The sequence below is a fragment of the Myotis yumanensis genome, unplaced genomic scaffold (genome assembly GCF_028538775.1).
Source record: "Myotis yumanensis isolate MYYU_CA2020_CCGP unplaced genomic scaffold, mMyoYum1.0.hap1 SCAF_2, whole genome shotgun sequence".
Classification (NCBI taxonomy): domain Eukaryota; kingdom Metazoa; phylum Chordata; class Mammalia; order Chiroptera; family Vespertilionidae; genus Myotis; species Myotis yumanensis.
Window position 1 is genome coordinate 42,089,916 of NW_027223753.1, and position 27,961 is coordinate 42,117,876.

The window sequence follows — 27,961 nt, forward strand, 5'->3', positions numbered from 1 at the left end:
GTTGTTTTTTTCCAAATATTTATGATTGGATGTTTACTCCTCTGTCAATTTTATGTTGTTAGGTGTCTGGATTTTGTGGTCTTTCTCTAAGGAGCTATTTTTTCTGGTAGGTGTTAATATACTTTTGGCTGAGTTTTATCCTGTAGAGTCTTTTTCTAAAAACTTCATTAGAGCAGGATCAGAACAGCCTTTACACCAGGACATTTCAGTCACACTTTTCAGGTATTCGTCTGCGGAATGTCTGGAGTGATCCATGAGGACATCTTACTCTCACTTTAGTAACGCCGATGATCCTCAGCTCTGTGCGAATTCTGAGAACTGTTCAGCTCACAGCTCTCCCGTCCCTCTGCACTCAACCAGGAATATCCGTGTACACATCTTATTGGGAGTCAACAGAGACGGAGTGGGGCCCTTGGGCGGATTTTCAGGGCTCTCGTTCTGCATAGTTACCCCCTCTTTGGAAGTCTGTGCCACCACAGCTCCCAGCCACCTCACATTCTCCGAATTCTGATCTCAGCCTCCTCAACTTGGTGAAGCTGCTGTGTTTTCCTTGGCATCCCTCTTTCTGCTCCGTGGCCTGGCATGTGCTCCCAGGCAGAAAGCCAGCATGATCCCGGGCTCACCTCATTGGTTTCCCTCCTCTCAGGCATCCGTCCTGCACTGCCTGTTGTTCAAGGTCTGAAAGCAGTGGTTTCATGTATTTCTTTCTAGTTTTCTAGTTGTGTAAGGCAGGGGTATACAATTCATTATCTGTTACTCCATCATGTTTTGAAGCAGAAACCTCTATTAATTTCTACTTCAACAAAAGTTTCTATCTTGATGTAGCATTTAGCTTTATCAGATACTTTTTATTCTTCAATATAAATGGATCATTTTTCTCTCCTTTCATAAAATATTGTGGTGAAATGCACTCATAGATCTTCTATTATTAAAACATTCTTGAATGTAGTTCATGATGTATTTTTCCACATTTTTATATTAAGTTTGGTCATACCTTGTTTAGAATTTTTGCTGCCCACATTCATAATGTGAGAGTAGCCCTCTTATGTTTGTTTCTCATACTGTCTTTGATTTTGTAACATAGTTATATTAGCTTTATAAATAACTTGAAAGCATTCCTTCTTCTTTAAGACTCTTGAAATACATTGGAGTACTATGTTCCTTGAACATTTGTTAGAACTTTCTAGTATAATCATCTGGGCTTGAAGTTTTATTTGAGGGATGATTTTTACTACTGACTTAATTTTATTAATGATAATAAATCTATTAAGGTTTCCTATGTTTTCTTGAATCAGTTTTGATAAGTTCTGTTTTTCTAGTTAATTTTTCATTTCATCTGAATTTTCAAATTCACGGACATAATGTTGTTTGTGTAATCTTTATTTCTTTTCTGTTAACGTCTGCTTTATCTGTATCTGTATCCGCCGTTTTCATTCAAGATGTTTGGGTGGTTTATGTTTTTTTTGCCTTCACTCCTTTTTCCCTCCCCTCAATTATGCCAGAAGTTTCTGTTTCATAGAACATGTTTTTATAGCCATGTTTGGCTCTGTTGATTTTCTAAATTTTATCTTGTTATTCTATGTCTTATCGGCTTTTATCTTTACTACTTCTTTTAGATCTCTTTCAGATTAATTTATTAATGTTTCTCATAATTTCCTAAGTTGGCTGCTTAGGGTATTCATTTTCAGACATTTTTCTGTTTCAATAAAAGCTTTCAAAACTAAATTTTTCTGTAAAATACCACTTTACCAATCTAAACTCTGCATGGATTGTAAAACATTCCCTTTCTCTCTCCACTTATATGAGTATATAGAATTGAGTTTGTTGACTGTACTTGAGTCACTTAATACCTCAGCAGTGATATTTCTTATTATCCTGTTGGTTTGCCTGTTAAAATTTTGAAAGTACAATAAAATCTTTAAATATGTATCTCCTTTTAAGTGCTATTTGTTTTGGAGCTCTTTTATATATTTCACACTATGTTGTTCCCTCCACAAAATTGAATGAATGGTGATATTCTTCTTGGACTTAAACATTTTATCATTATGGAATGTTCCTCTTTGTCATGCTAATATTTTTTATTTTGTACTTTACTTTGTCTGATATTTATATTGTTATTTTAAAGAAATGTGTTCGTTATTTTATTTTCCAATCTTTTTTAAAAAACACACACACCACTTTATCACATTTAAAAAATACCTGTATTGGAAACAAGTTGTCGTTTAATTTTAACCTCAATGTAATTATTATTTTAACTAATTGTGGAATTCAGCTCATTCACACTTGTTATAATAACTGAAATAATTGGTTTTATTTCTTCTATCCTTTTTTTTGTTTGTTTTTTATAGTACGTTACCCATTTTCCATTTCCTTTTTATTTTAGTTGCCTTAGTTTGGTTTCAGTGATTTGTTAATTTTCTCTTTATTCCGTTTTTGTCCCTTGTTATTTTAAGAGTTCTATAAGCTTTTTGTTTTCATTACTGATTACTTTCTCTGTCCTTACAACCAACATTAAACTTACATTGAAATAGTTGCTCTGAATCAATTATATTTTGGTTATGTTCTTTTTTAAGTACTATCCTCAGAGAACATATATGGGAAGTTCACTTTTTCAGTCCTTGCATGTTGAAAATGTTTTCTTTTTTCCTTGACAGCTGAATAATATTGTGTCTGGGTATAGGATTCTTGGATCATTTTTCTTAATAGTCTGTACATTGTTCCACTGTCTTCTACATTCCAGAGTTGTAGATGAGAATTCCTTAGCTAGTCTAAATCTCTTGCCTTTCTAAGTAACTTATTCTTTCTGTCTGGAAACTTGTATAATTTTTCTGTTTATGCTTGAGATTCAAGTATTTCCTGGATTCACTTCCTGGATTTAATGAGCCTTTTAATCTACAGGCTTAAATCTTGCTTCAATTCAGTATTTAAAAAAAATTCTAGTAATGTATTTACTTAATTATAACAACTCCTTCATCTGTTTCTTTTTTCATTATTTTTTTTTTTTCTAAATAAAAATCTCTTCTGGAATTCCTGTTATTCTCATGTTAGGCTGCTGGGACTGCTCTCGAAGCCTCTAATTTCATCCTTCATTATCTCTCTCTTTGTGACTTTGCTACGGGTAGTAACATATGTCATTCCCTTGCTCTTCCAGATCATTAATTTAATTTTCAACAGTGCAAGTGGTTTTCTTAGTTTTTCTGCAGAAATTTAAAGTTTAACATTTAAAATCAATGTTGTTAGTTCAGAAAAATCTTTCTTTCTTGCATTCTTCTTCTGATTTCTCATTGCTTTCATTATTAATGTTCTCTTCCAATTTTTTCATCACTTCTGCATCCATGAGACCTGCCTTATATATGCTCTAATGATCTTCTCCAAGGTGAATTTATCCTCCTAAGTTAGGTATTGTTTTCACTTTGCCTACTCATTGATCTCTGTTATTCTGATGCTCACCTACATTGGTACAGTCTCTTTGACATTGATAAATCTGAAAGCAGTGCAAGGCACAGCAGTTGCTCCCCGGGCATTCTAGATGGCAGTGAACCCACAGTGAGTGCCTTTCGCCCTGGTGGAAGCAGTACTCCTCCCAGCTTGGGGTGGGGGTTGGTGGGGTGGGGAAAACCCTTTGTTCTGCTACAGAAACCTTGGCTTTATTCGCTAACAATGTAATGTCCTATACTTTCTCTCTCATAGAGATTTTTCTGGGGCACCTGTGGCCTCAGATGCACTCTCTAAATTTTTCTAATTCCGTTGCTTTTGCATATCCATATTACCCAATAGTTGATTTAAAGAAACCTCAATGAAAAGGACTCTAATAGTGTGCCATTAATCCTGATAGAAAATGGAGTTGCCAGAGGCATCTACAGCCGAAAAATTTCCTGCCTCCTGGGTTCAGTCATCTTCACTCCAGACATTCTCTGTCCACGTAATCTGACTTTCTGTGAGGACTGAGGCATCTTTCTCCTTGCCCTTATTGGGGGAAAAACCTACTTGGAATAACTTAATTATGCCTTAAAGTGTTGAGTTGTTTCACTATTGATCTGTTACAAACCACAACCAATGCTCAGTGATTTAAGACAATAATCATGGGTAGCTCCTTTAGGCTGTGCTCTGCTGGGTGGTTCTTCTGCTCTAAGATGGACTTTCTAACTTCAGTTTTGGCTGCCTGGGTTTTCTGATCTAGGCTAGGTTTGGCAGTCATTGCTCTTCTCCACTGATATCCTTCTTCTGGGCCTAATGGGCCATCCCAAGCAGTATCTTCTCATGCGGATGCCAGAAGTGCAAGAGAGCAAGCAGAAAAGACATCATGCCTCCTGAGGCCTAGACTCAAACCAGCATGGACAGAATACAAAGTCTAGAAGTAGGAAACGAGATCCTGCCCACAGTGACAGGGGGAGATGAGAGGAGGAGAGGATACAGCACTACAAATTACATGGCAAAGGATGTGCATATGCAGAGAGCTCTAAACTGGGGGCCAAAACCTCAACCTACCTCAGCTGAGAAGAATGATAATGCAATATTTCCAAGTTCTAATACTACCTCAAAGGAGAGAGCTGTGAGTTTAGTTTGGAGGTAGCAAGGACATTTTGCAAAGGAGGTCAGGCTGCCGTTGGACTTGGATCATAAGAATGATTTGAAGTTTGCAAGTCGACAAGGATGAGTGCAAGGAGCAGTGATCAAGGAGCAGTCAAAGTAGAGGCACAGAAATCTGTACATGAATGGGGCATTTGGGGAAAGAAGAGTTGTCCTAGGTGGTTTGATCATTAGGAACAATCCTTCCACATCACCCTTTCCTCCATCCATTGCTCTTTCCAGTGAGCTGTCGGAGCTTCCAAGGAACTGGGATTTCAGGCATTGGACCTAGAGGAGTTAGCCTGCTGTGTACTCTTCAGAACATGCTACACAGGTGGCTGCCTTCTCTCTACCTCCAAAAAATTTATCTTGCTTAAATTAGGTGAAGGATTTAGCACATACCTATTACGTTTCTACTGGCACTGTCATGCCAATATATCCAGGCCATTTATCTTAGCTCATTGTGTTCTGCCATCTGAAAAAATAAATTTATTAATAATAAATTTGTTGGCTTTGAAAATGTAGACCTCACACAATGTCACCTCCTCTAGGGAGCCCTCCTTGAAACTTTTTCCCCTCCTCTTCCCACCAGTTCCTATCAGGTACTCCTGTTACAGGTTCTCATTTTTCTTTCCATTTCCTTCGGGACATTTTGGCTATTTGTTAGTATGTGATTTTAGGTATGATTGTTTGATCAATTTCTGTCTCCTTAATGAAACTGTCAGCTTACATGAGAGCAAAGGACCAGGTCTTTTGCATACCACTGGTTCCCCACAGTCCAGCACAGTGCCAGGGTCATAGTAACTGAAAACTAAATGTTTAGTGATGAATGAGTGAATCCATGTGAATGGCTGAATGAGATGCACCTAGTTGGGTGTATGAAATAGGTTTCTCTTTAAAATTACAGCAACCCTAGCTAGTTGTGCTTAATGGTTAGAGCATCAGCCCATGGACTTAGGGTCCTGGGTTTGATTCCAGTCAAGGGCATGTATCTTGGTTGAAGGCTTGATCCCCGGGCCCTGGTTGCGGGGGGGTGGGGGGGGGGGGTGAGAGGGGCTAATGCATGGGAGGCAACCAATCAATATGTCTCTTTCACATTGATGTTTCTAGGCAACCAATCAATATGTCTCTTTCACATTGATGTTTCCGTCTCTCTCTCTCCCTTCTACTCTCTCTAAAAAAATCAATGGAAAATATCCTTAGGTGAGGATTAACAACAACAAAAAACAAACACAAAAAAACTACATGAGCAACCCAGGTTTACCATTTAGCTGTGACAAGGTGAACAAATCATTCTTTAGTGCTTCTGTTCAATCAGTATTCATTGTGGCTTGACATATGGCTGAATGTGGACTAGGTACTGATGACACAGAGATGATTAGGGGTGATTTTGTTCTGAAGGAGTTGCTGGTTTAGTGGGAGAGATGGAGAAGTGAGTGGGCAAAGGCAGTTACTATGATAAGTGTTAAGATGAGGATATGATAGGAACTTGGCGAAGAGGCTTTGGACTCAGCTTGCCTTCCACAGACGCCTTGGGAAAAGGGACAATGTGAGCTGAGTCATAGATTCTAAGTAGGAGTTAGATGCATAACAGGGAAGAAAACTGTGGGCAGAATGGAGCAAAGGACTCATTGCACAGGGAAGTCAGAAATCAAGGCCCCCTCTGGGAAACTTTAAATAATTCAGTAGTGCAGAATGGAGCAAGCATGGGTAGGAATGGCAAGCGGAAACTGGAGGTCATCATGCTCATACTACAAAGGGTCTTTTAAGCCTGCAGAGGATTGGACTTTCTCCTAAAGGTAATCGAAATAATCAAAGGATTTCGATTAGGGTTGATAGCATCAGATTTTATTTTATGAAGTTTGAACACATGTGGAAAACAGATTGGAAGTCAATAGGACTATAGGGAAGATAAATAAAGAAGTAGTTAATTACACAGCACGAGAAGGGCTGTGATAGAGGATCGTCACATGTTCTGGGCATTCAGAGGAGATGTACCCACTCAGAACTGGGGACTCAGCCCAGATTCAAGGAAGTGTTTGTGTTATCAGGGTGAAGAAGCTGGGAAGAATTTTCCAATTAGTCGTAGGGCAAAGGCACAGAAATATGCAAGAACATGATTTTTTTTTAGAGAACTGTAAATGATATTTTATTGCTCAAGTGTAGAATACTAAAGGTGAATGGATGAGAAATGAAGCTGGAGAGGAAAACACCTAGCATTCACATCTTCCTCCTATTAAATATTGCTTTATACTGGAGTGACTGTATATACACCAGGCATTTTTTCCCCTTTTTATTGGATTTATTGGGGTAACAACACTGGTTAACACAATTATATAAGTTTCAGGTACACACTTCTATAATACATTATCTGTACACTGTTCCAGGCACTTAATTTTATTATAGAGAATTTTGAACATGTACAAAACAGGGTAGTATAACACATACCACTTACCTGCCAGTCACCCCCGCAACTACCAACTCATGGCCAATTCTGCCCCATCCACAATGCCATTCACTTCCCCTTCTCTTATGATTTTGATGCAAATTCCCGATAGTATATCATTTTATACATAAAGTAGAGGCCCAGTGCACGACATTCGTGCACTGGAGGGGGGGGGTCCCTCATCCCAGGCTGCGCCCTCTCGCAGTCTGGGACCCTGGCTTAGGCCTGCTCCCCATAATCCTTAGCGCTGCCGAGGAGGCAGGAGTGGCTCCTGCCACCACCGCTGTGCTAGTCAGCTAGAGCCTGGCCTCTGGCTGAGGGGCATTCCCCCTGTGGGAGCACACTGACCACCGGGGTCAGCTCCTGCATTGAGCGTCTGCCCCCTGGTGGTCATAGCGACGAGTCATTCCACCTTTCAGTCAATTTGCATATTAGCCTTTTATTATATAGGACTAGAGGCCCAATGCATGAAATTCGTGCAAGGGTAGGCTTCCCTTCTCCTGGCTTCACAGCCCCGGCCCCACCCCCCTCCTGCACCCACCTTGGCCTGGCACTGCCTGCATCTGCCGCCACACCCCCCCTGGTTCCCCGGTTCTGTGGAGGGCCCTCCCCCCCCCCCCCCCCATCGATCGACCAGTGGCCCTAGGTCTCCCTCTGCGGTGGGATCGTGGGGCGATGGCAGGCCTGGCGCCAGTGCGTGGTCGTCCGGAAGGTTGTTCAGCCGTTCATTAGATTTGCATATTACGCTTTTATTATTATAGATAGGATAGTTCACTCTGTATCGCTATAAGAAGAATTTTTTGAAATGTAACCACAATTATGAATATCATACCTAAAATTTAATATAGTACTCAATATCATAAAATAGCTGTCAGCAGTGTAATTTCTAATTATCTCACAAATGTCATGTAAATATAAATACACATACAAATATTTATATACATTGTTTGATCAAGATCTAAAATAAAGGGCTGAGACTCTCATGAAAGTGAAAGCAGGTATTCAGTCATTAATGGGTGTCATTGGGGACTTTTGATCTAAACAGGCATATATAATTACCTAGGTAGGTTTATTCTACTTCTTTAACACTAATGCAGCTATCTGGGCAGCTAGTTGGAAAAACATAAAGGAAGCCTAGCTCATATTGTTGTTTCTACCTCTCTCCCATTTTCTTAGATCTCTCTGCTCCCTGGTGTGCAAGTGGACATACTCGGCAGAGAAAGGCTGGGATGACAGTTTCTGGAAGATGATTGGTCTGGAAGACTTGGTTTCTGATAATTACAGCAAAATAGGTAAAACAACCCCAAAAACCTAGAGAGTGATTCTGTCTATGTATACTAGTATATAAGGATATTGGTGGGTTTTTTTTATGAATTAAAATGCAGGGACCTAGCCCTGTTTTAACAAGTTGAGATGAGTAAGTTAAGGTGGTAGGCCCTTATGGTGGGGCTTACAGGAACTGAGTGGAGATACTGGCTATGAAACTGCATTGAAATATAAAATCTTACATTGGGCTAGACTGATGAAGATATTTGCACAGAGAAGCTAGGAACAGCATAATCAAAAAGGGGGGGTGGTGTACAGAGGGAGGCATATGCATCATTTCCAGTCATTACAAGTACAGTGTTTTGTGAGTTAGGTTCAAGGTATCAAGCAAGGTCATGAACAGAAACAAATAATTGAAGAGATGAAAATGAGAAGAATCAGGAACAAAACAGAAACTGGAACATGAGCCAGCGGTTTTTGACTAAGGCTATAGGGTTTCAGACTTCCAGTTTTTTGTGGCACTGACTGGATCATAAAGGTGACTAGTCAGGGTTTACCTGGTGAAAAGAATTCAGATACTATGTTTATATAACAATAGCTGACATTTTCAAGTTTAAGGTTTGCATGTTCATTTCACAGAAAGTTTATTTCTTGTAGTTACCACTTAGAATTCCAGTAAGCTGTTACCAGGTAAACAATTACGCCTGATTAAATAGAATTACATCTGTAATGTTTAGTGTTTTGGCTAGGATGTAAACATAAAATTTTAAAGTAGAGTGGCTAGGATGTTGTAAAAATAAAATTTTAAAGTACAATGGCTAAAACAAGATAGAAGGTTATTTTCGTTTCATGTGATAGAATAGAGATAAGTGTCTATCAGAGCAGCTCTGCTGTTCTCACAATGCAGCCTCCACCTTGGGGTCCAGTTCTCATCAATTCCCAGCCTGTGAGGGGATGTGCTTTTGCGGGGAGCATAACATGGAAATAGGCCATGCCACTTCTGATCACATCCCATTGATTGGCACTTGTTCTTAAGGCCCCACTGGGCTTCAAGGGTGGCTGGGAAATGTAGTTATTGGCTGGGCAACCATGGATCCGTTCATGTGACCGGCTAAATGTTGAGCCACTCTTGATAACTAAATCACATAGCAGGCTATTTTAGTTCAGCCTTTCTGTGGTGGATTCCACATGCCAGCGCTGTTAAAGTTCAGGAATATGATAGAGATATGAAAGATCCTAGTAGCATCAGTATTGCTGCGTTTGAGAGAATATAGCTTTGTTTCTGTGGTCTGTTCCACTACCAATAAGTAAGTCCAGGGGAAAGAACAAAGCCATGTAATGTGCAGAAAGAGCCCTTTCTGAAATTCTGAGGCTCAGTTGAAACCATCTCAGGATCTGAGCTGGTAGAGAAGCGGGGAGGAGCTCGGGACCAGGGGAAGCGAGGAAAAAGCAAAGCCACCGTCATTCGTCATCACCTACTATCCACGTCCTTTAACAGATGATTTATTTTATATATTGTCTTGTTTGCCCTTCACCAGCCTGTTTGCATAGCTATTCCTATTTTACAGATGGGAAAACTGAAATCCAGTTCCTTGTGCACTCCTAAGTTGTAGACTCAGTTTTAGAACTGGGTCTCTGACTCCAGTTTTCTACTAAAGCAGACTGCTCTCCTTGGAATATACGAGGCTGAGGGAACTCATGCAGCTATATGGTTGGCCTCCAGTGGGGTTAGGCAGCAGTTCAACATTTAGCACCCAAAGCCAACCTGAGCTAGACTGGAACAAGTGCAAATAGTCACATTGCGTACGAGGCCAAGAGCATAAGGATTTGGGGGAACACAGTTCAGCCCAGGGTCACAGTGCACTGGTCATTTGAGCTAAGGCATGGCCACCAAGTTCTCAGTCCCCAGTCTGGTGTTTTGGAGGCGGCTCCCCCATGAGCTTCCTACTTTGATGAAGAACCATCAGGATTATGTGTCAGGGGAGAAGCTCTTGTGCTGTAACAAGGGCTTGGAACACTGAACTGGAGCTGAGGTAGTTGTAGTTCTGGCGCTGTGTGAACTTTGAGAAGCTTCATATTGTTTCTGTATCTTGTTTCTGTAGTCATGCCTAGGAAAGACATAACTAACGGTAGTTATCACTTCTCAGACATGGTACTATTGAATTACAGCCATTACGTTTTTAAATTTTCAAAACTGTGTGATGGAGTTATTTTTACTTACCCTGTCCAACAGCTGAAAACTAAGTTTTAGAAAGTGGAAATGTGCCTAATGAATGGTCACACAGTTTGCAAGTGGTAGGCACAGAATTCAAACCTATGTTTGGGTGATACCAAATCCTGCTCTAATCATTTTGCATGCTGACTTCCAAATAATGTTATGTGCCTATAGCAGGTAGCAAATAAATAGTACTCTTCCTTCTCCTTCTATATTTTGAGCACATTCTGTGTGCTTTTGCATACCTTGTTGCAGGTAATTCTCATAACCAGTGACAAAAATACATATCGTTACCTTGTTCACAGATGAGAATCAGAGAGATAATCTAGTAATTTCCTCTAACCACATGCAGAGCTAGTAAGTGATGTTAGGATTGAAAACTTCTCAGTGTGAGGGCCTAGTAGAGCAAATATTTCATTGGAATACAAATGTCAATGTCAATGACTTAATTGTTCAAATGATTTTTAAAATTTATATTGCCCTCCCCCCCAAATTTAGTTGCTCTTCCCTGAGTATTCCCATGCTATGCTGAACCTAGCTTTTTACAGTACACGTTGATGAACACTTCACATGTCTCAATTCCACACTAGACTGTGAGCTTCTTAATATCTGGATTTTCATGTATTTGCCTTTGTATTCCCGGTCCTGGCATAAGGCATGACGCATTTTAGTAATTAAACTACTGTTTGATTAGTAAGTGGATAAATTAATAACTGGGATGGCTGGTACTGGGATATTGGTGCCTTTTGCTATTAAAGCTGAAATGATGTTTACTGTTTTTAGCAGTATCTTGGGTGACTTGGACCCAACTTCAACTCTGATTTTCTGATTAATAGTAGGTCCTCGAATAATGTCATTTAGTTATAATTTTGATTAGAAAAAAAATCTGTTCCCACTGGGGCACTGACTGTATGGAGTTTGCACGTTTCCCCACATGTACAGGAACTCTGGTTTCCTCCCACCTCCTAAAGGTGTGCACATTGGGCTATCTGATGGTCCCAGTCTGAGTGAGTGAGGGGCACTGTGAGGGGCTCTGTGATGGAACAGCGTCCTGTTCAGCACTGGCTCCTGCCTTGGGCCCTGAGCTGCCTGGAGAGGCTCTGACCAACTGGGACCCTGAACTGGAATAATCGGGTTTGAAATAATCATACATAATCATCTTATTTGTTTTTATTAACCTTTCTTAAATGTATATATATACCCACATTTATTTTGGTGTTTAATATTAGAATTATACAAGAGGCCCAGTGCACAAATTTGTGCACCAGTGGGGTCTGTTGGCCTGGCCTGCAAGATCGGGCCAAAACCCACTCTTCGACATCCCCTGAGGGGTCCCGGATTGCTAGAGGGCATAAGCCAGGCCAAGGGATCCCACCAGTGCATGATCAGGGCTGGGGAGAGACGCAGAAGTTTGGCCAGCCAGGGAGGGACTGTGGGAGGGATCTAGGGTATGTCCGGCCCGTCTCGCTCAGTCCCAATTGGCCAGACACCAGCAAGCTAACCTACCAGTTGACGTCAAACAACTGGTCAACCGGTCAACTGTCTGCCCCCTGGTGGTCAGTACATGTCATAGAGAGCAGTTGAGCGGCCTTAGCATATCATTAGCATATTGATTGGTTGAACAGATGATCGGACACTTAGCATATTAGACTTTTATTATATAGGATTAGATCTTTATTTAGAAGTTTGGTGATATTTATGTGACTAGAATATGCCATAGGAACTTAACTCTTGTTTATGTTAATTAACATAGGGTAAAATTAGTTTTATTATACATCGTTTTGCTTAAAGTCATATTTTCCAAGACCCTGTCAACAACATAAGAACTTAACTATACTTTAACTTTTTGATGCTTTTCCTCCTCTTCCACGAGATTCATGTTTATTTTAATTTTTATATTATTAAATTTTTATTGAGGTATAATTGACATATAACATTATATTAGTTTGAGGTGTACAAAGTAATGTATACATTGCAAAATGATGGTTACTACAATAGGTCTAGTTACCATCAGTCACCATAAAAAGTTACAAATTAATTTTTTCTTGTTATGAGAATTTTAAATATTTACTACCCCAGCAACCTTCAAATATGCACTACAATGCCATTGATTATAGTCTACTATAGATATTGTACACAACATCTTCATGACCTATTCATCTATCCCTCCCTCCCACACAGCTTTCTCCCATTTCGCCCTCCCCACTCCCCCTGACAACCACCACTCTGTTCTCAGTATCTATGAGTTTCTCTTTGGGTTCTTTTATTTTGTTTTGTATTTTAGATTTTTCTTATAAGTGAGTTCATATTGTATTTGTCTATCTCTGTGTGACTTAATTTCACTTAGCATAATACCCTCTGAGTTCATCTAGGCTATTGCAAGATTTTATTCTTTTTAATGGTTGAGTAATATTTCATACTATGTCTACATTCATCCATTAATAGATACTTAAATTATTTCCATATCTTGGCTTTCCATAATAATAAAGGCGTAATATGCTAATTAGATCAGACGTCCTTCTGGACAACCTTACGGATGAAGCTGGGGCTGTGAGGGAAGCCCAGGTCCCAGGTGCCTGCCAGTGGCTGGAGGGAAGCCCAGGTCCCAGGTGCCAGAGGGAAACCAGTCCAGCAGCCAGGGGAAGGAATGCCTACTCTTGCATGAATTTCGTGCATCGGGCCTCTAGTTATAAATAATGCTGCAGTGAACATAGGGTTAAACATATTTTTGAATTATTGTTTTAGTTTTCTTTGGGTAAATACCCAGAAGTGGAATTGCTCAATCTTATGGTTGTTCTATTTTTAATTTTTGTGGAACATCCATACTGTTTTTCATAGTGGTTGTACCAATTTACTCTCCCACCAGTAGTGCACAAGGGTTCTCTTTTCTCCATATTCTCACCAACATTTGTCATATCTTGTTTTTTTGATAATAGCTATCCTAACAGATATGAGATGATGTCTCATTATGGTTTTAATTTGCATTTGCCTTATGATTAATGATGTTGAGCATCTTTTCATGTGTCTGTTAGCCATCTGTATGTTTTCTTTGGAAAAATGTCTATTCAGATCCTTTGTCTATTTTTAATCAGATTTTTTAAAATTTTTGCTATTGAGTTGTGTGAGTTCTTTATATACTTTGAGTATTAACCCCTTATTGGATACATGCTATGCAAATATTTTCTTTTACCCATTGGTTGCCTTTTAATTTTGTTGATGGCTTCCTTTGCTCTGTAGAAGCTTTTTAGTTTGATTAGTATATTAACTCTGCTAATAGAGAAATACCTACAGGAAATATTCATTAAAAGTCCATAATGTTCATCTAGCAGAAAATTTCCAGAGTAACTTTATTAGATTTTGCCTGTTAAGTTAATGGATTTTTAATGAATGTCCTAAGAAGACATATCATTAACCAGAATATTGCCATCCATGAATTAAAACTTACCCATTCATCAAAATTAATTGTGATATTTCCTTTGATTTTCATTTCTGGTGACTTGAACTTGGAGTTTTAGTCTGAACCAAAAGTGGAAGATGCTGAGAAGGATGTTAACTCTAAGTTTCGACTTTCAGAAACTCCTTTGGAAGCTACCTGCAGACATTCTTTAGCAATTCTTGGAACTATGAAACGTGAATCTCAGCAGCCTCCCTATGAAGTGTTAAACATTTCCAGTGGACTCATTGCCTGTCAAGATGTGGGCAATAGAGTGCAAAACCTTTTAGCAGATTTGAGCAGTGTGTCGTGGATTTGAGCATTAATACAATTACCATAATTCGCTCCATGTGGAGCTTTTAGCCAAGTCTTTACCAGCCTTCCTGGACTCGTGCAGTAAATAAATGCTTTCCCCGAAAACTGAACACCTCAGCAACTGATGGTCTTATGGAGGGATATTTTTGAAATAAATTATTTATGAACTGTAAGTTAAGGATCAAATGCAATATTTATATGGTGCATTTCAAGGACAGGGGAAGAACTTTTTCATTGTTTTAAGTAACTACATGCAAGTTTTCAAAACTGAATGTTACTGCCTAATGCCTTCCTTCAGGGAAGTATTTGGATGGTGTGGTTTGGGAACATTATAAAAGTAAGGAGAAAACTTTTTTTTTAGTCAAAATAATATAGTAGAATTTTTTTTTTACAATTGAAACTGTTCAAATTGATTTAATGTTCAGAATTAATGAAGAAAACATAAACCCAGGGTTCTGTAGGGAATTATATATCCATAGTCCAATAAAATGATCTGTGTCAATAAATGTTGACCTTCAATTCCATGTGACTCATTCCCAGGTTACCTATCTAATCCTAAACATCCATCAAAAGCAAACAGGAAGGAAGTGATCAGCAGGGAGAGAGGACCCTTAGGCAGATAAGCAACATCCCACCTGTTCTAATCGATTATCCAGGCTGGCTTCAGCATGGCCCCGTTGCCTTCTTACTTCCTGGGAAAAGTGCTTCAGTGTTTTATTGGGGTAGGCAGGCCTCTCTATGAACACTGGTGTGTATAACATGGCTGAATTATAGAGTGATTGTTTGCATTACAGGAAGAGCTTTGTTACAGAAAGGGGTGCAGTGTGTTAGCTTATAGGTCATTCATTATTTGGGATCAGGGAAGCCAGGCAAAGAGGAAATGCACAGCCCAAGTAGAAGGAGTTAGGGACTGTTAAGTGAGAGGCAGAAATGAAGACAAAGAATATGTGAGGAAGACAGTTCCTTGAGGGGAGGGAGGCTGCAATTTTTCACAGGTTTTCTTTTCCTCTATGAGACTGTATAAGCATCAGACACTGTGGGCACAGTCATCTGGGACATAGTAGCTACTGATGAGACGATACTACTGGGTTACAGAAAGTGATTTAATCACGTAAGCTCAGTGTTTGCAGTCTTCTTTTCAGTAACATATTTCAGTAACCTAACACATTTCGGACAGATCACGAGAATTCCCACTTCATATTACACAGTGTTCTATAAAGTATCATACTTTAAAAAGATATTAGCTTGTAAGAACATGTAATAAATAACTTCAAAATGCAATGGGTATTTAATTTTAAAGCGTGCCTTTAACATTTATGTAAAACGTTTGTTGTACTGGTTCAATAGAAACTTATCTGGCCACTGGGTAAAGCTAGCAATAAAACTACTGGTCCGAAATGTGTTAAGAAGGGACTCCCTCAGAAGGTATCCTCCAACCTGAATGGTAGCTGCAGCAAGCCTCATTCCTGTAGCAGATATGGAGACCTTGTCCTGGCGGGGATATTACAGGCTCTTTCCATAGGGGAAAAAGAACAAAAATAAAAACTTATTTTAGGAATATTGGGAATATCCCTCTCCTTAGAGCAGTGGTTCTCAACCTTCTGGCCCTTTAAATACAGTTCCTCATGTTGTGACCCAACCATAAAATTATTTTCGTTGCTACTTCATAACTGTAATGTTGCTACTGTTATGAATCGTAATGTAAATATCTGATATGCAGTATGGTCTTAGGCACCCCTGTGAAAGGGTCATTGGACCACCAAAGGAATCGCGACCCACAAGTTGAGAACCGCTGCTTTAGAGTAAAATAAACCCCATAGTTAACTCCATAGTTAAATCAGCATTTACAGATTTTTGTCCTGTGGACTTAAACCTGTAGGTAAAGTATGTGATGAGAACACAGATGTGCCAGTACTTGCTGCTGTTCTGCTCTGAAGTCTAACCAGGTGAGAACAATCCACAGAGCCACCTAAAGCAAAGTGCAGTGTTGGCTTTGGTTAGACTGAAGTAAAGGGCAGGGGGATCCTACCTGTCTTTCAAACCTAGCTGGACCTTGGGACCTGAGTGACACCAACTCAGTGTAGTCGTTGACCAAGGAGCTGGGACAAAGAGACAAGAGGCCTGGCTGGGCTCACTTCAGCACTTGATCTGATTAATTCAGAAACTCAAGGAGCCCACTGGCCTGAGTGTAGGTAGTTTAAGAAGAGAAACATGTGCCCAGCCTGTGGTGACTCCATTTCAAGGGTGTGGCTCTACTTCCTGGTCAGCATGGCCTGATGGATGTTGGATTTTTTAAAAAATACATATTTTTACTGATTTAGGAGAGGAAGGGATAGATAGAAACATCAATGATAAGAATCATCGATTGGCTGCCTCCTCCATGCCCCTTACTGGGGATCGAGCCCGGCAAACCAGGCTTGTGCCCTGACTGGGAATCAAACCATGACCTCCTGATTCATAGGTCAATGCTCAACCACTGAGCCACACCAGCCGGGCCTTTATTCAAGTCTCATGGGTCAGCTAAGTGATTCTTCTTCTGATGGATAGAACAAGGAAGAGTATAGAAGCAGGAGATGGCCAAGTTCACTTTAGTGCTACTCTCTTCTGAAAGAGAGAAGAGGAAATCCCCTTGTAGAAACACATCTAAGGGGTTTTCACCAGCAACATTCATCATGACCAGTATTGGGAGCCAAAATCCAGCGATGTCATTTGTAGTTGTGCATATTATAAAATCCCTTTTAAGCTATTAATACCCAATGTTCTGAAATCACCCAATAGAACTGGGCATGTTTACAAGGATTCATGCATTCATTTCTTAGAATGTGAAACTCGTTTTTCATTTGGAGCTTTGTTGAACTGCTGCTATGTGTTGGTATGACAAGCTATAGGAGCTGTTTTAGTAGTTTATATTGGGAGGTCTTTGGCCATATCTTCTACACTCCTCAGGGCCTGTCACGCTGTCTTTCATGTCCTGAGCCTTTGAGCTTATCTCATCTCTTCTCATCACCCTTCCCATTCCTGTTCAAGTGATAGAGCAAGGTCTTTCCTACGCTTGAGGCAAGTCCATGTTCTCTGAGTGTTGTACTGTCTTGTTTTACCCTTTAACACTTTTGCCTGATGGAGAATGACCTAGAGGTCTCCTTGTCAGTTAGTGACCCATCCAGTCATTCATCCTTCCATCCAACCACACCACTGAGTGCCAGGAGCTAGGCCAGTGATGGCGAACCTTTTGAGCTCGGCGTGTCAGCATTTTGAAAAACCCTAACTTAACTCTGGTGCTGTGTCACATATAGAAATTTTTTGATATTTGCAACCATAGTAAAACAAAGATTTATATTTTTTATATTTATTTTATATATTTAAATGCCATTTAACAAAGAAAAATCAACCAAAAAATGAGTTCGCGTGTCACCTTTCACACGCATGTCATAGGTTCGCCATCACTGAGCTAGGCTAAGCACTAGAGATAGAAAAATGAATGCACCACAGTCAGACGCCTTGGGAATCTCATGTCTGTGCCGTAGAGGGTGGGGAATAAGTGAATAAATCAATCATCTGTGTTTTTCAGTAAGTCTAGAAAGGCCCAAAATACTGTGGGAAGCAGAGAAGGAAGTCACTAACAACCAGAGGTGATACCACGAGATGGCATTTGAGATGTGCCAGAAGGTTATGAGTGGTCGTTTACCACAGAAAGAGAGATGGCCTCTGAGGAAGAAGCAGCCGCAAAGGCAAGGGCATGGAGGCAGGGAGGAGTGTGAGGTCTCTGAGTTGCTGGGTATGGCTGGAGCAGAGTGGGCCTGGGGTGTGACAGGAAGGGGACTGTGTTTAATTTCTAATGGGACTTCTATCTCCCTTGAAGATGGGGTCACTGGTAAAAGACTCAGCATAACAAGAGTAGCCCCATTGCTCTCAAGAGATAGTTCCAATTGCTGCCCCTGCCAATGCTATGAAGAAAATTGAGGGCAGTTTTAGCAGTTTTATAGTTCCTGTGAAGGTGTGTGTGTGTGTGTGTGTGTGTGTGTGTCAGTCTGTCTCTGTGTCTGTGTCCCAAGCCCATTTCTTTACTCACTTACAGTATCCATTACTTCTCCCTCATTCCATAAGCTTTGTTGTAAAACTAAAATGGGATATCAGATGTCATACAATAGTGTGGTTTATGAAGCCTGTAGACATGTTAGCTGTTATCATCTTTAAGTGTACCTCGGCACCTGGAGTACAACAGTCTTCACTCCCTCAACACTCTGCATCCAGCCTGTTGGGCCTGAAAGAAGAGACTGTGCTCCCCACTTCTCATCACCCTTAGATTCCCAGAAGTTCTGTTTCAGCTGCTGGCTCTTCCAGGAATAGCCCTGCAGAGCCAGAAGGGCAAGGAAGCAGTGATGACCACATCATGTTGTAAGGCAATGGTTTTCAAAGGTTTTGCTGGATATAAGGTTTCATGTAACTGCTCCTCCTTTCAGTATGGCATCTGGAAGATATTTGGAAGCCCCCAGAGGGTGAGGTCAGCCTCTTCCTACTGCTAGACAATCAGTTAATACCAGAGCTGAAAGGGATCAGGGAGATTTTGCTCTAATGCCCTCATTTTATAGATGAAAAGCCAAGACTCATGGAGGTAGGGTGAATTTTCTTGGTCTTACAGCATTTTTCAGACACAGCTGAGATCCTATGGCTGTTCCACTACTCGATGCCACCTTTCCTGTTTGACATCTCTCATCTTTGGTCATTTAGCCAATTTAGAAATGGTTGTTTGAAAAGGATTATTAGCACCAGATCACTGTCACCAAGGCAAAGACTTACATAGGTGAATTCACCAAATCCATTGTCCCTTCTTCAACCTTTAAAAAATATACATAATTTTATTATTTTTTTTTAGAAAGAGAGAAACATCAATATGAGAGCCCAACATCAATTGGCTGCCTCCTGCATGACCTCTACTTGGGATCAAGCGTGGCACCCCAGCATGTGCCCTGACCCGGAATTGAACTGGCAGTCTTTAGGTGTACCAGATGATGCCCAATCCACGGAGCAACACCAGCCAGGGCAGTCTTCAACCTTGCAAATGCAGGAATTGGACTTTACCCATGCAGCCAGGGATAGTTGGATCTAGGAACATATCAATCAAGCTCTTAAGCAACTGATTTAGATAAACTAAAATAACTAAGTAGTATATTAGCCATTGCTTATTCTAATGGTTAAGAGTTTGGTCACCAGAGCCAGACAGGCATGAATTCACTTCTGGCTTTGACATCTGCAAGCCATGTAAGCCCTGTCATATATATTGTTGGGTGTGGTACTTAGTTTTTTTAAGCCTTAATTGGTATATTTTGGGGATGAATGGGCATATTATGAGGATCAAATGAAATAATACAGGTGAACTCCTAGCACATACAAAGCCTTCAGAAAATGTTAATTCTTACTACCTTAACAACTGTCCATTCTCTGGAACACCAGTTCCTCTCAAGGTGATAGGTCATGTCTGCCAAAGTCAAGACCCCTTGAAATATTCCATGTAATTATTACCAACTTCTTTTGACTTTGGGAAATGCTTTATTCTGAGCTCCACTCTTGGGTTCACAGAGCTTTTTTTCCAAGCAGAATATAAGCAAAGTAATCGGATTTCTGCTTCTAAATTATAACTACTTCCTTGAGAGGTTACCTTGATCAGAATTATAGGTTTTCCTAAATTCTTCAGTCTTATAACGCAATCGTTAGTTTTTTCCCCACCCACAAAAGAGCACATATCCATAGGCAAATAAAAAGCACAGGACAGCCCTGGCCAGTGTGGCTCAGTTGGTTGGAGCATCCTCCTGTACACCAAAAAGTCACAGGTTTGATTCCCAGTCAGAGCACCTACCCAGGTTGCGGGTTTGATCACCAGTCAGGGCACATGCAAGAGGCAACCGATTGATGTTTCTCTCTAACATCCATGTTTCTCTCTCTCTCTCTCCCTCTCCCTTCCTCTCTGTCTAAAATAAATAAAAGCATGTCCTCAGGTGAGGATTTAAAAAAAAAGTATGGGATACATTGGTAATAATTAACTAGGAAACTCTGACTAATGTTCCTATAATGCTTCATAACTTTAGAAGAGTATTTCTTTCCATGCACTATTACATTCATTTTTCGCATCAAATTTGGAAGACAGGTTGTAATAACATTTGGGGAAATCAGAAGTCATGAGCTTTTGAGTCAGAGAGACCTGGAATCAAATCCCAGATTGACCACTTATTGGTTATATACCCTTGGATAAGTCACTAAACCTCTCTGAGACTTGATTTCTTCATTTATTAGCAGGTAGGAGTACCTACCTTTCATAGTCCTTGTGATGGAGTGATGAAGTATATAAAGTATCTGTCTAGCTTCTAGTAAGACTCAAGTAAACAGTTGCTAAATTAAACAACACAAGAAGATTCAATGCTGTATAAAATATCATAATGACAAATGGAGATAGCGTTGGACTTCCCTAATGCCAAATCCTGTGAAAACCAGAAAGGACTTTTGATAATTATATTCAAAGGAAGGAAAACTGAAAAGGTAGGGCTAATTATGTGCAATGACATGATCATATTAATAACTAAATAAAAAGAGAGAGGAAACAACACCTATTTTTGCCCTTTTTTGCTCTCATTCATTAACTTAACAATACTAGACATTGTTCTCATTATTGGAGAACAATGGTGAACCAAAGCCAGCAGGGTTCCTGCCTTCCTTGAGTTTTCAGTCTAGTGGAGAGAGCATTAATCAATCAATCACAGGATTGCCACTGAGATAAATGCTGCGAAGAATAGACAAAGGGGGCTTCCAGACCATAATAAGGGGATATGACCTTGTCAGGGAAACTTGGAAACATTTGTGGAACTGATGATTAAGCTAAGTTGGTATGCATTAACTCTGTGAAGAGGGGTGAGAGCAGTGTTTCAGTATGAGGGGACAGAATTTGTAAGGACTCTGGCGGGAAGGAGTATGGTGAAAGAAGGCCAGTACGGCTAGAGTTGAGAAAGTTGAAAGGAACAGGATGCGAAATGATGTTGAAATCATTGTCCCAGAATACTAGTTTCAATCAGACCAAATGTGGTTGAGAGAAAATGAAAAACCTAAGAGTTTATGTATTTATGCCCACAACTAGGAAAATGAGTTTCAGATGTAATCTTGGAGCCACTGAGAACATAATAAAATTGCTGCTCAGAGATAAGAAATGGTCATCCATTATCCCACTTTTCCAACAAAAGTTTGCTACCTAAATATGATTGACCTATATCTTTCATGGTAATGATAGAAGATATCTTGGTTTTGATTATTTAGCATATACTTGTGAAAGAGGATGCCATTAAGAATTAGTCCAGGTTTGCTATGAATAAGTTCTGATAACCTAAACTTAGGTGTTAACCTTTTCTTGAAATTCTTTTCTCAGTAACTCTCCCTGTCTGGAGTGTTGGGGCATAGTGCAAGCTCCAGTAGCACCTACTGCTTACTTCTTTCTGCTTTTGTATCCTCAACTAGACTGTCCATGTTTTAATCTAGCATGGAGCTCCTCTGAAATTCTGGGAGAGGAATGAATGAACAATATGACACATGCAAATCACATTGGTATTCAAAATTCAGTTTTGGATTAATTTTTCCTTTTTCTGAAAGTTTTTAACTTGGGACTTGCTTTTAGATCTGGTTGGACAAACGACCTCATGCCATATTGTCATCTTTCTAGAATTCATTTATATCAGTGTTCTTGGAAGGCAGCCATTTCCATTGGTTGCTCTTCTGTGTTGCATGTCATAGCTGCTGCCTCTTCTGCTTAGCCTCTCTTGGTCATGTACCTTGTGGGTGGTGACCTTGGCCTTTGAGGTGGCCCCTGCCTCTGAATTCCTAGCTGCTCGCCAGTGCCCTTCACCCCAGCTCTGTGGAGTTCTGATGGTGAGATACCCATGACCTTTTCCGTTTCCCAGCACGGGCTAACCTTTCTGAGAATCCACATCAGAAGGCTGCTGTGGTCAGGTTGGCAGGTCACTGGTTGACTAATGGCCTCTCCAAGGCTTGTTGGCAGATACCGCGTTGCTCTGAGCCTTATTGATCCCAGAAGTTTGCCTGCTTCTCAGACAGCCCCTGCGGATGCGAGGAGGTAATGAGTCACAGCCCCACCACCACTGCCACCCATCTGTTCTCGTGGCAGAGAAAATGAAGATGATCTCTTTGTGGTATTGTAAAACCTAGAAAGACATTAAAAATTCCGTTAAATTTTTATACCCTTTTAGCTGGTGAAATGTACAATCTATTAGGAAGGGGGGAAAAGCCTCCTGCAATTTTTCCCTCCACTGCCTTTACTTCAGAGGCTACTTAAGAGACCAGGTAATGATTTTACGTTGTGTATTAATACTTCATGTTCTGCTTCCCTTCCCCCAGGCTCTTCTACCAAGGCCTGTGCATTTGCCTTTAAATTCAAAGCACAGAAGCTGCCCAGGGAGCTCTAAGATACTGAGTTCTGTGATGTCATATATTGTCCTGTTATGGACATTAATGTAAGCTCTATTCTTTCAGAGCTGCTGGGTGGGGTTATTTATTTCTAAAATGCGCTTTGGGATAACGGAAAGAAATTGGGTTTTGGAACTCTAGGGACATGAATTAGAATCTTGGCTCTGCCATCTATTAGCTATGTGGCACGTAGTAACTAAATTACTTAACCTATGAGGATCTAAGTTCTCCTACGTGCCACCTGGAGAAAGTAATACCTGAGTAATGCCTGGCAGTTAGGATGACCTCACAATGCAGGCCCCAAGGGAAAAATCTTATCTGATCTGAGTACTCACATTATTTTTAGTTTCTCCTAGTTTTTCTGAGTAATTACTTTTATTTTCTCTCTCCTGGGCATCATATTGAGTTACTGGCAAGATCATTCCTCATCACTTTGGCTGCTTGAGGATTTAAAGCAAAATTGAAACTCATCTAAAGTGGATATTTAAGCCATTGGTACATATGTTTAGTCCCATCTGAATTCATTTTGTTCCCATCTTTGGTATTACTTAATCTTTAATCCCACTCACCTTATTTTATCTTTGTCTACTTCTTATAACCTCCCTCAAATATATTCTAAGACAAGAGAGCATATGAAAAAAGATCTGGGGCATAGTTGGTACTCAATAGATGTTTGTTAAATGAATGAATAAATGTTAGAGAATACACACAAACAAATGCTTCAGGGGAGAATTAAAACAAATAAAAGAGAGTTGAAATCATGAGTTTGTGCCTTTAAGATTTCCAAATGATGACATGGAGTAAGCAGTGGGTCTATTCTGTGAAGAGGGATAAGGCTAGGAATAGAGATTTGGAAGTCATCATTGTAGATGGTATTTGAAGCTGTAGATGCATGTGAGAGACTCTAGAGGAAGAAAAAAAATGGATCTGGGGGAAAGGAATTACAATACTTAAAGGTCAGGTAGAGGAGGATATGCCTGCAAAGGAGGCCAGGGAGTAATGGATAGGGAGATAAGAAGACCAGGAGAATTGAGAATGGGAGGGCACAATCTCCACGATGCTGAAAGAGAAATTGAAATGAAGACTGAAAACTCTCCATTTGATAAAAGTGACCGGGACTTTAGTGAAAGCCACTTAAAGGCAGAAGATAAGGGTTGAGGAGGAAATAATTAGTACAACTAACATTTACCAAGCATTTACTGTGCCATGTGCTTCATATGGATTATCATATTGCAACAACCTTGTGAGATCTGTAGTAATCTTATCCTTTCCCCTCTCCTGCCTTTACAGAAGAGGGTAAATGAGGCATAAAGGAGTCCGTCATCCTAAGTCACACAGCTGGCTAGTGTGGATTGAAGCCACATGTCAGATGTGTAGTCAGGCTTCAAGAAAAGACAGTCGGATGCCAGACTGAGAATACTAGCTGAGAATACAGAGCCAGCAAGTTTAAGCAGCTCTTGAGAAATTTGGTTGGGAGGGAAAGAAAGAAAAATGGGGGCAGTGGTTAGAGGAGGAATAATAGTTGAAAGTGGATGGAGTTTTCTGTTGCTTTGTTAGTTGCTTGAAGATGGGAGAGATTTGCTTGAGGAGATCTAATGCTGATTGGAAGGTTCCAACAGTGAGTAGTTGGTTGATGATAACCAGAGAGAAGGGAGAGTCAGTACTGTAAGTGTCCCAAAAAGGCAGGAGGGACTGGCTCCTAGAAAGGAGTGGGGATATAGCTATTCTATCCTATATAATAAAAGCCTAATATGCAAATTGTCTCCTCGAGCGGTTGTTCAACCAGGAGTTCAACTGGGAGACTTGGAGTTCAACCGCTTGCTATGACGTGCACTGACCACCAGGGGATGGCCTGGAACATGACGGGCATTGGTTACCTGGGGGTGGGGATGATGGGGACTGAGGTGTGGTGAGAATGCAAGATGTCTGCCGAGCTCGCTCTCACTCCGCCTGCTACCCTCCCCCAGCAGGCCAGGGCTCGCGCACCGGAGAAGCCCCTGAGAGTGCTCAGGTGCCAGGTGTCTGCAAGGAGCCTGCACCACACCCATGCAGTATCTTCTGGGTGAGCCGGGCTGCAGCTGCTGGGACCACAGGGGCCAGTCGGGCTCCCATGGGTTCGTAGGAGCTGGTCTGCAAGGCCGGCCCAGAGAGAGCATGCTGCCTGCCTTGCTTTCAGCTTTCCTGCAGTGCTCCTGGGTGGCCCAGAGGCCCACACTGTGCCCCAGCCCACAGCATCTGGCCATGCTCACCACATCTCCGTATGGGGATGTGGGCACCATGACTCAGGCAGAGGGCGGCTTGTGGGGGCCCAGGGGCCCAGGTGCTGCCCAGGGCCCAGAGGTCAGCTGGGACCTGCCCTTCTACACCAGACGCCCGCACTTTGATCGCTGGCCAGCCCTAGAAACTGCACCCGTGCACAAATTTTGTGCACTGGGCCTCTAGTTGTAATAGGAAGAAGAAGATGGGTCCAGAACCGGGAGGAGCATATGTTCAGAAATGGGAAGTTGGGGGAACTCCCTTTATGTAGATTCTGTTTTCTATAGATGATCATCTGAGAGTGTGGGGGAGTCATAAGCTTGAGAAGAGTGGAGAAGATTTAAATAAGGAACAGTGGAGTATGATGATCAGAGAAATCTTGGAAGGTTGTCTAATGATATTGAGAGCCTTGTTGAGAAATTATTAATCTGGCCTGTTGTGCGTTATCTCCAGCAGCACTTAGCATTCTGGTTGCAAGCACAGAGGGAGGGGTTGCTCAATTGTTGTTCTGTTAATCCTGGTGAATAGTAGCACCACTTCTGCACTCCCTTGGCACCTCCTTCACTTTGATCCCCCCTATCTACTCAGTTACCAATTGCTGTCAGCTTTATGCTCCAAATATCTCTGTAATCCATGCACACTCTCTACCTTCAGTGCTACCAAGTCTCTGTTTCTGTCATCTGCGGCCTGGACCATTAGTCAGCAGCCTTCTCACACTTCTCACTGATTGGAAATTTGCTTTCTTCAATCTATTCTGCAACTACAGCCAGCTTCAGCTTTTGAGAATGAAAATCTAATCCTGTGACTTTCTAGCATAAACCTTCCCAAGTCTTCCCATTGATCTTGGGGCACAGAAGCCTCACCATAGCCTCCTCTTGCACCATTCTCTGCCTCTGTCTCTGTCCTCTAGTCTGTAGCCTGTCTTTCAGTTTTCTGCATATAACACCCTTGTCCTCACCACAGGGCCTGCTCTTACGATCTTATTGTTTTGCCTCTAGTGTCAAGTCCATGTTCTAATGGCAGAAGGAGGACAAGGACAATGGGCAAAGTGTGCATGTTATCTGAGTCTGCTTCCATTTCAGGATGTCATCTTGACACCTCACCCCATCATTCCTACATCTCCTTGACCAGAATTGTATCATGTGAATACCACTATCTGTAAGGGAAGCTGGAAAATAGAAGTTTTTCACTGGTCACATTGCAGCCTTCAATAAAAGCAGAGTAGCATTATAAAGAAAGAAGGGAAGGATGTGCACTAAGTAGGAAACTTAGAGTCTCTATCATAGATAGATCAGAAGCTGTTTTCCAGGTGAAGAATTGGATGAAGGGTATTGCTGATAAAATAACAGAGTAAGTGAAGGTTCAGAGCTGAGTAATACGGTGTCTACAGGAAAGAAGTTGCCAGAACATTCAGTTGAGGTAGGAAAAAGGAAGAGATGAAGCTGGAGAAATAGGCAGGGACAAATTATAACAGTCTTTCTGTGTGATAATGAGTTGCTAAAACTTTATCCTCTACTAGAGGCCCAATGCACGAAATTTGTGCAAGAGTAGGCCTTCCTTCCCCTGGCTGCCAATACCGGCTTCCCTTTGGCACCCGGGCTTCCCTCACAGCCCTTGTTTCATCCAGAAGGTTATCTGGTCTAATTAGCATATTACGCTTTTATTATTATAGATGTTAATGTTCTCTAAGTGGAATTTTATGCCCCAAGTAATGTCAAGCAAAATGGTCTACTGAGTATGGAAAAAAATTTAGAATGTCTATTTATCTTTATTTTATTTGTTAAAAATTTCTGTTTTATGTTTTATGATATGCACACATAATCATAACTTATAAATTCAATAGCACAAATATGTAATTTATAAACAATAAATATTTATATTGGCAGTCCATGCTAAATACTTTTTTTAGTGGCATACACCATTACAGTAGGCATCAAGGAATTGTTGAAATATTTTAAACCAGAAAATGACATGGCCCAACTTGATCATTATTTTCCTTTAGAGTATAAAGTTCTTCAAAATTTTTTTTACAATTTTAGAATGTTAGTACTTGGAAAGGAACATAGAGAACATCTACATACTTCATTTTATAAAGAAGACAACTGAAGCCCAGGAAAGTGAAATAATTAGGGCCCATATCTGAATTAGTTTGAGGCACACCTGGGGCTCTAACCTAGACTCTATCTCCAAATGGTCTTTGTATGTTTTTCCTGCACAGTTGCGCATCATTTCCTCCTCAGAACCATGCACATGTGGGAGCCAGGGTGGGAGTACAGGTGTCTCATAAACATGCACCCCAAGCACATAGAGTTCTGTGAGAGTGAATTACCTGTTTAGCCTTAGGATTCTGTTGACTGTTTAGCCAACCCGGAAGTCTGGAGGCATAGATTCCCCCAGGTTCTTTTTCTATAATGCAAAAACCATTGAGAATTCAGTTCATCAGAGAGACTTTTTGACATTGTGTTTGCAAAGCCTACAGGCTAAGAGATTGAACTGAACAGATTTCTAACTTGGAAAGATAAAGACTTTCCAAAGGGTGCACTGTTCCACTTCTTCTCAGCCCTGTGCCTTTGAAAAATACATGTTCCCATGGGAACGTGTTTGTGTTTGGATATATTTCACAAAGAGTATCTTATAAAACCTGATAGGGGAAAAACAGTCTGATTTATAGAATACTATTTCCTGATACTGTGAATACTAGTTCAGGTCTATGTTAACTCCTTGGCCAATGTAGTGGGTTTACTTCTTCATACCTTCATTAGCCCAGCTATGCAAGAAGAAGAAGAACAGGGATTCTCTGATAACCAGATGGTGAAAAAGATCTGTTCTCTCTCGAGCATACTCAACTATTCAGAAAATTCAGTTTATAGGGGAACAGACCAAGGGTTAGATGTCTCCAGATAAATGTGTTTGTCAAGTTGATGATCATGTTTACCAAGATCCTTTTATCACCAGCTGAGTCCTCATTTAATGGCTTAGGTCACCCTGGAATTATTTCAAA

At 40.7% G+C, this 27,961-nt stretch overlaps 1 protein-coding gene across 5 annotated transcripts in view; it reads left to right on the plus strand.

Annotated features, from left to right (window-relative positions):
- FGGY (FGGY carbohydrate kinase domain containing) overlaps nt 1-27,961 on the plus strand; it is a 402,080-nt gene that overhangs the window by 150,467 nt on the left and 223,652 nt on the right. For all 5 annotated transcript variants that reach the window (XM_070405226.1, XM_070405225.1, XM_070405229.1 and 2 more), the window contains exon 6: nt 8,192-8,307. In XM_070405226.1, coding sequence (XP_070261327.1) covers nt 8,192-8,307 — 116 coding nt within the window. The remainder of the gene's footprint in view (nt 1-8,191; nt 8,308-27,961) is intronic.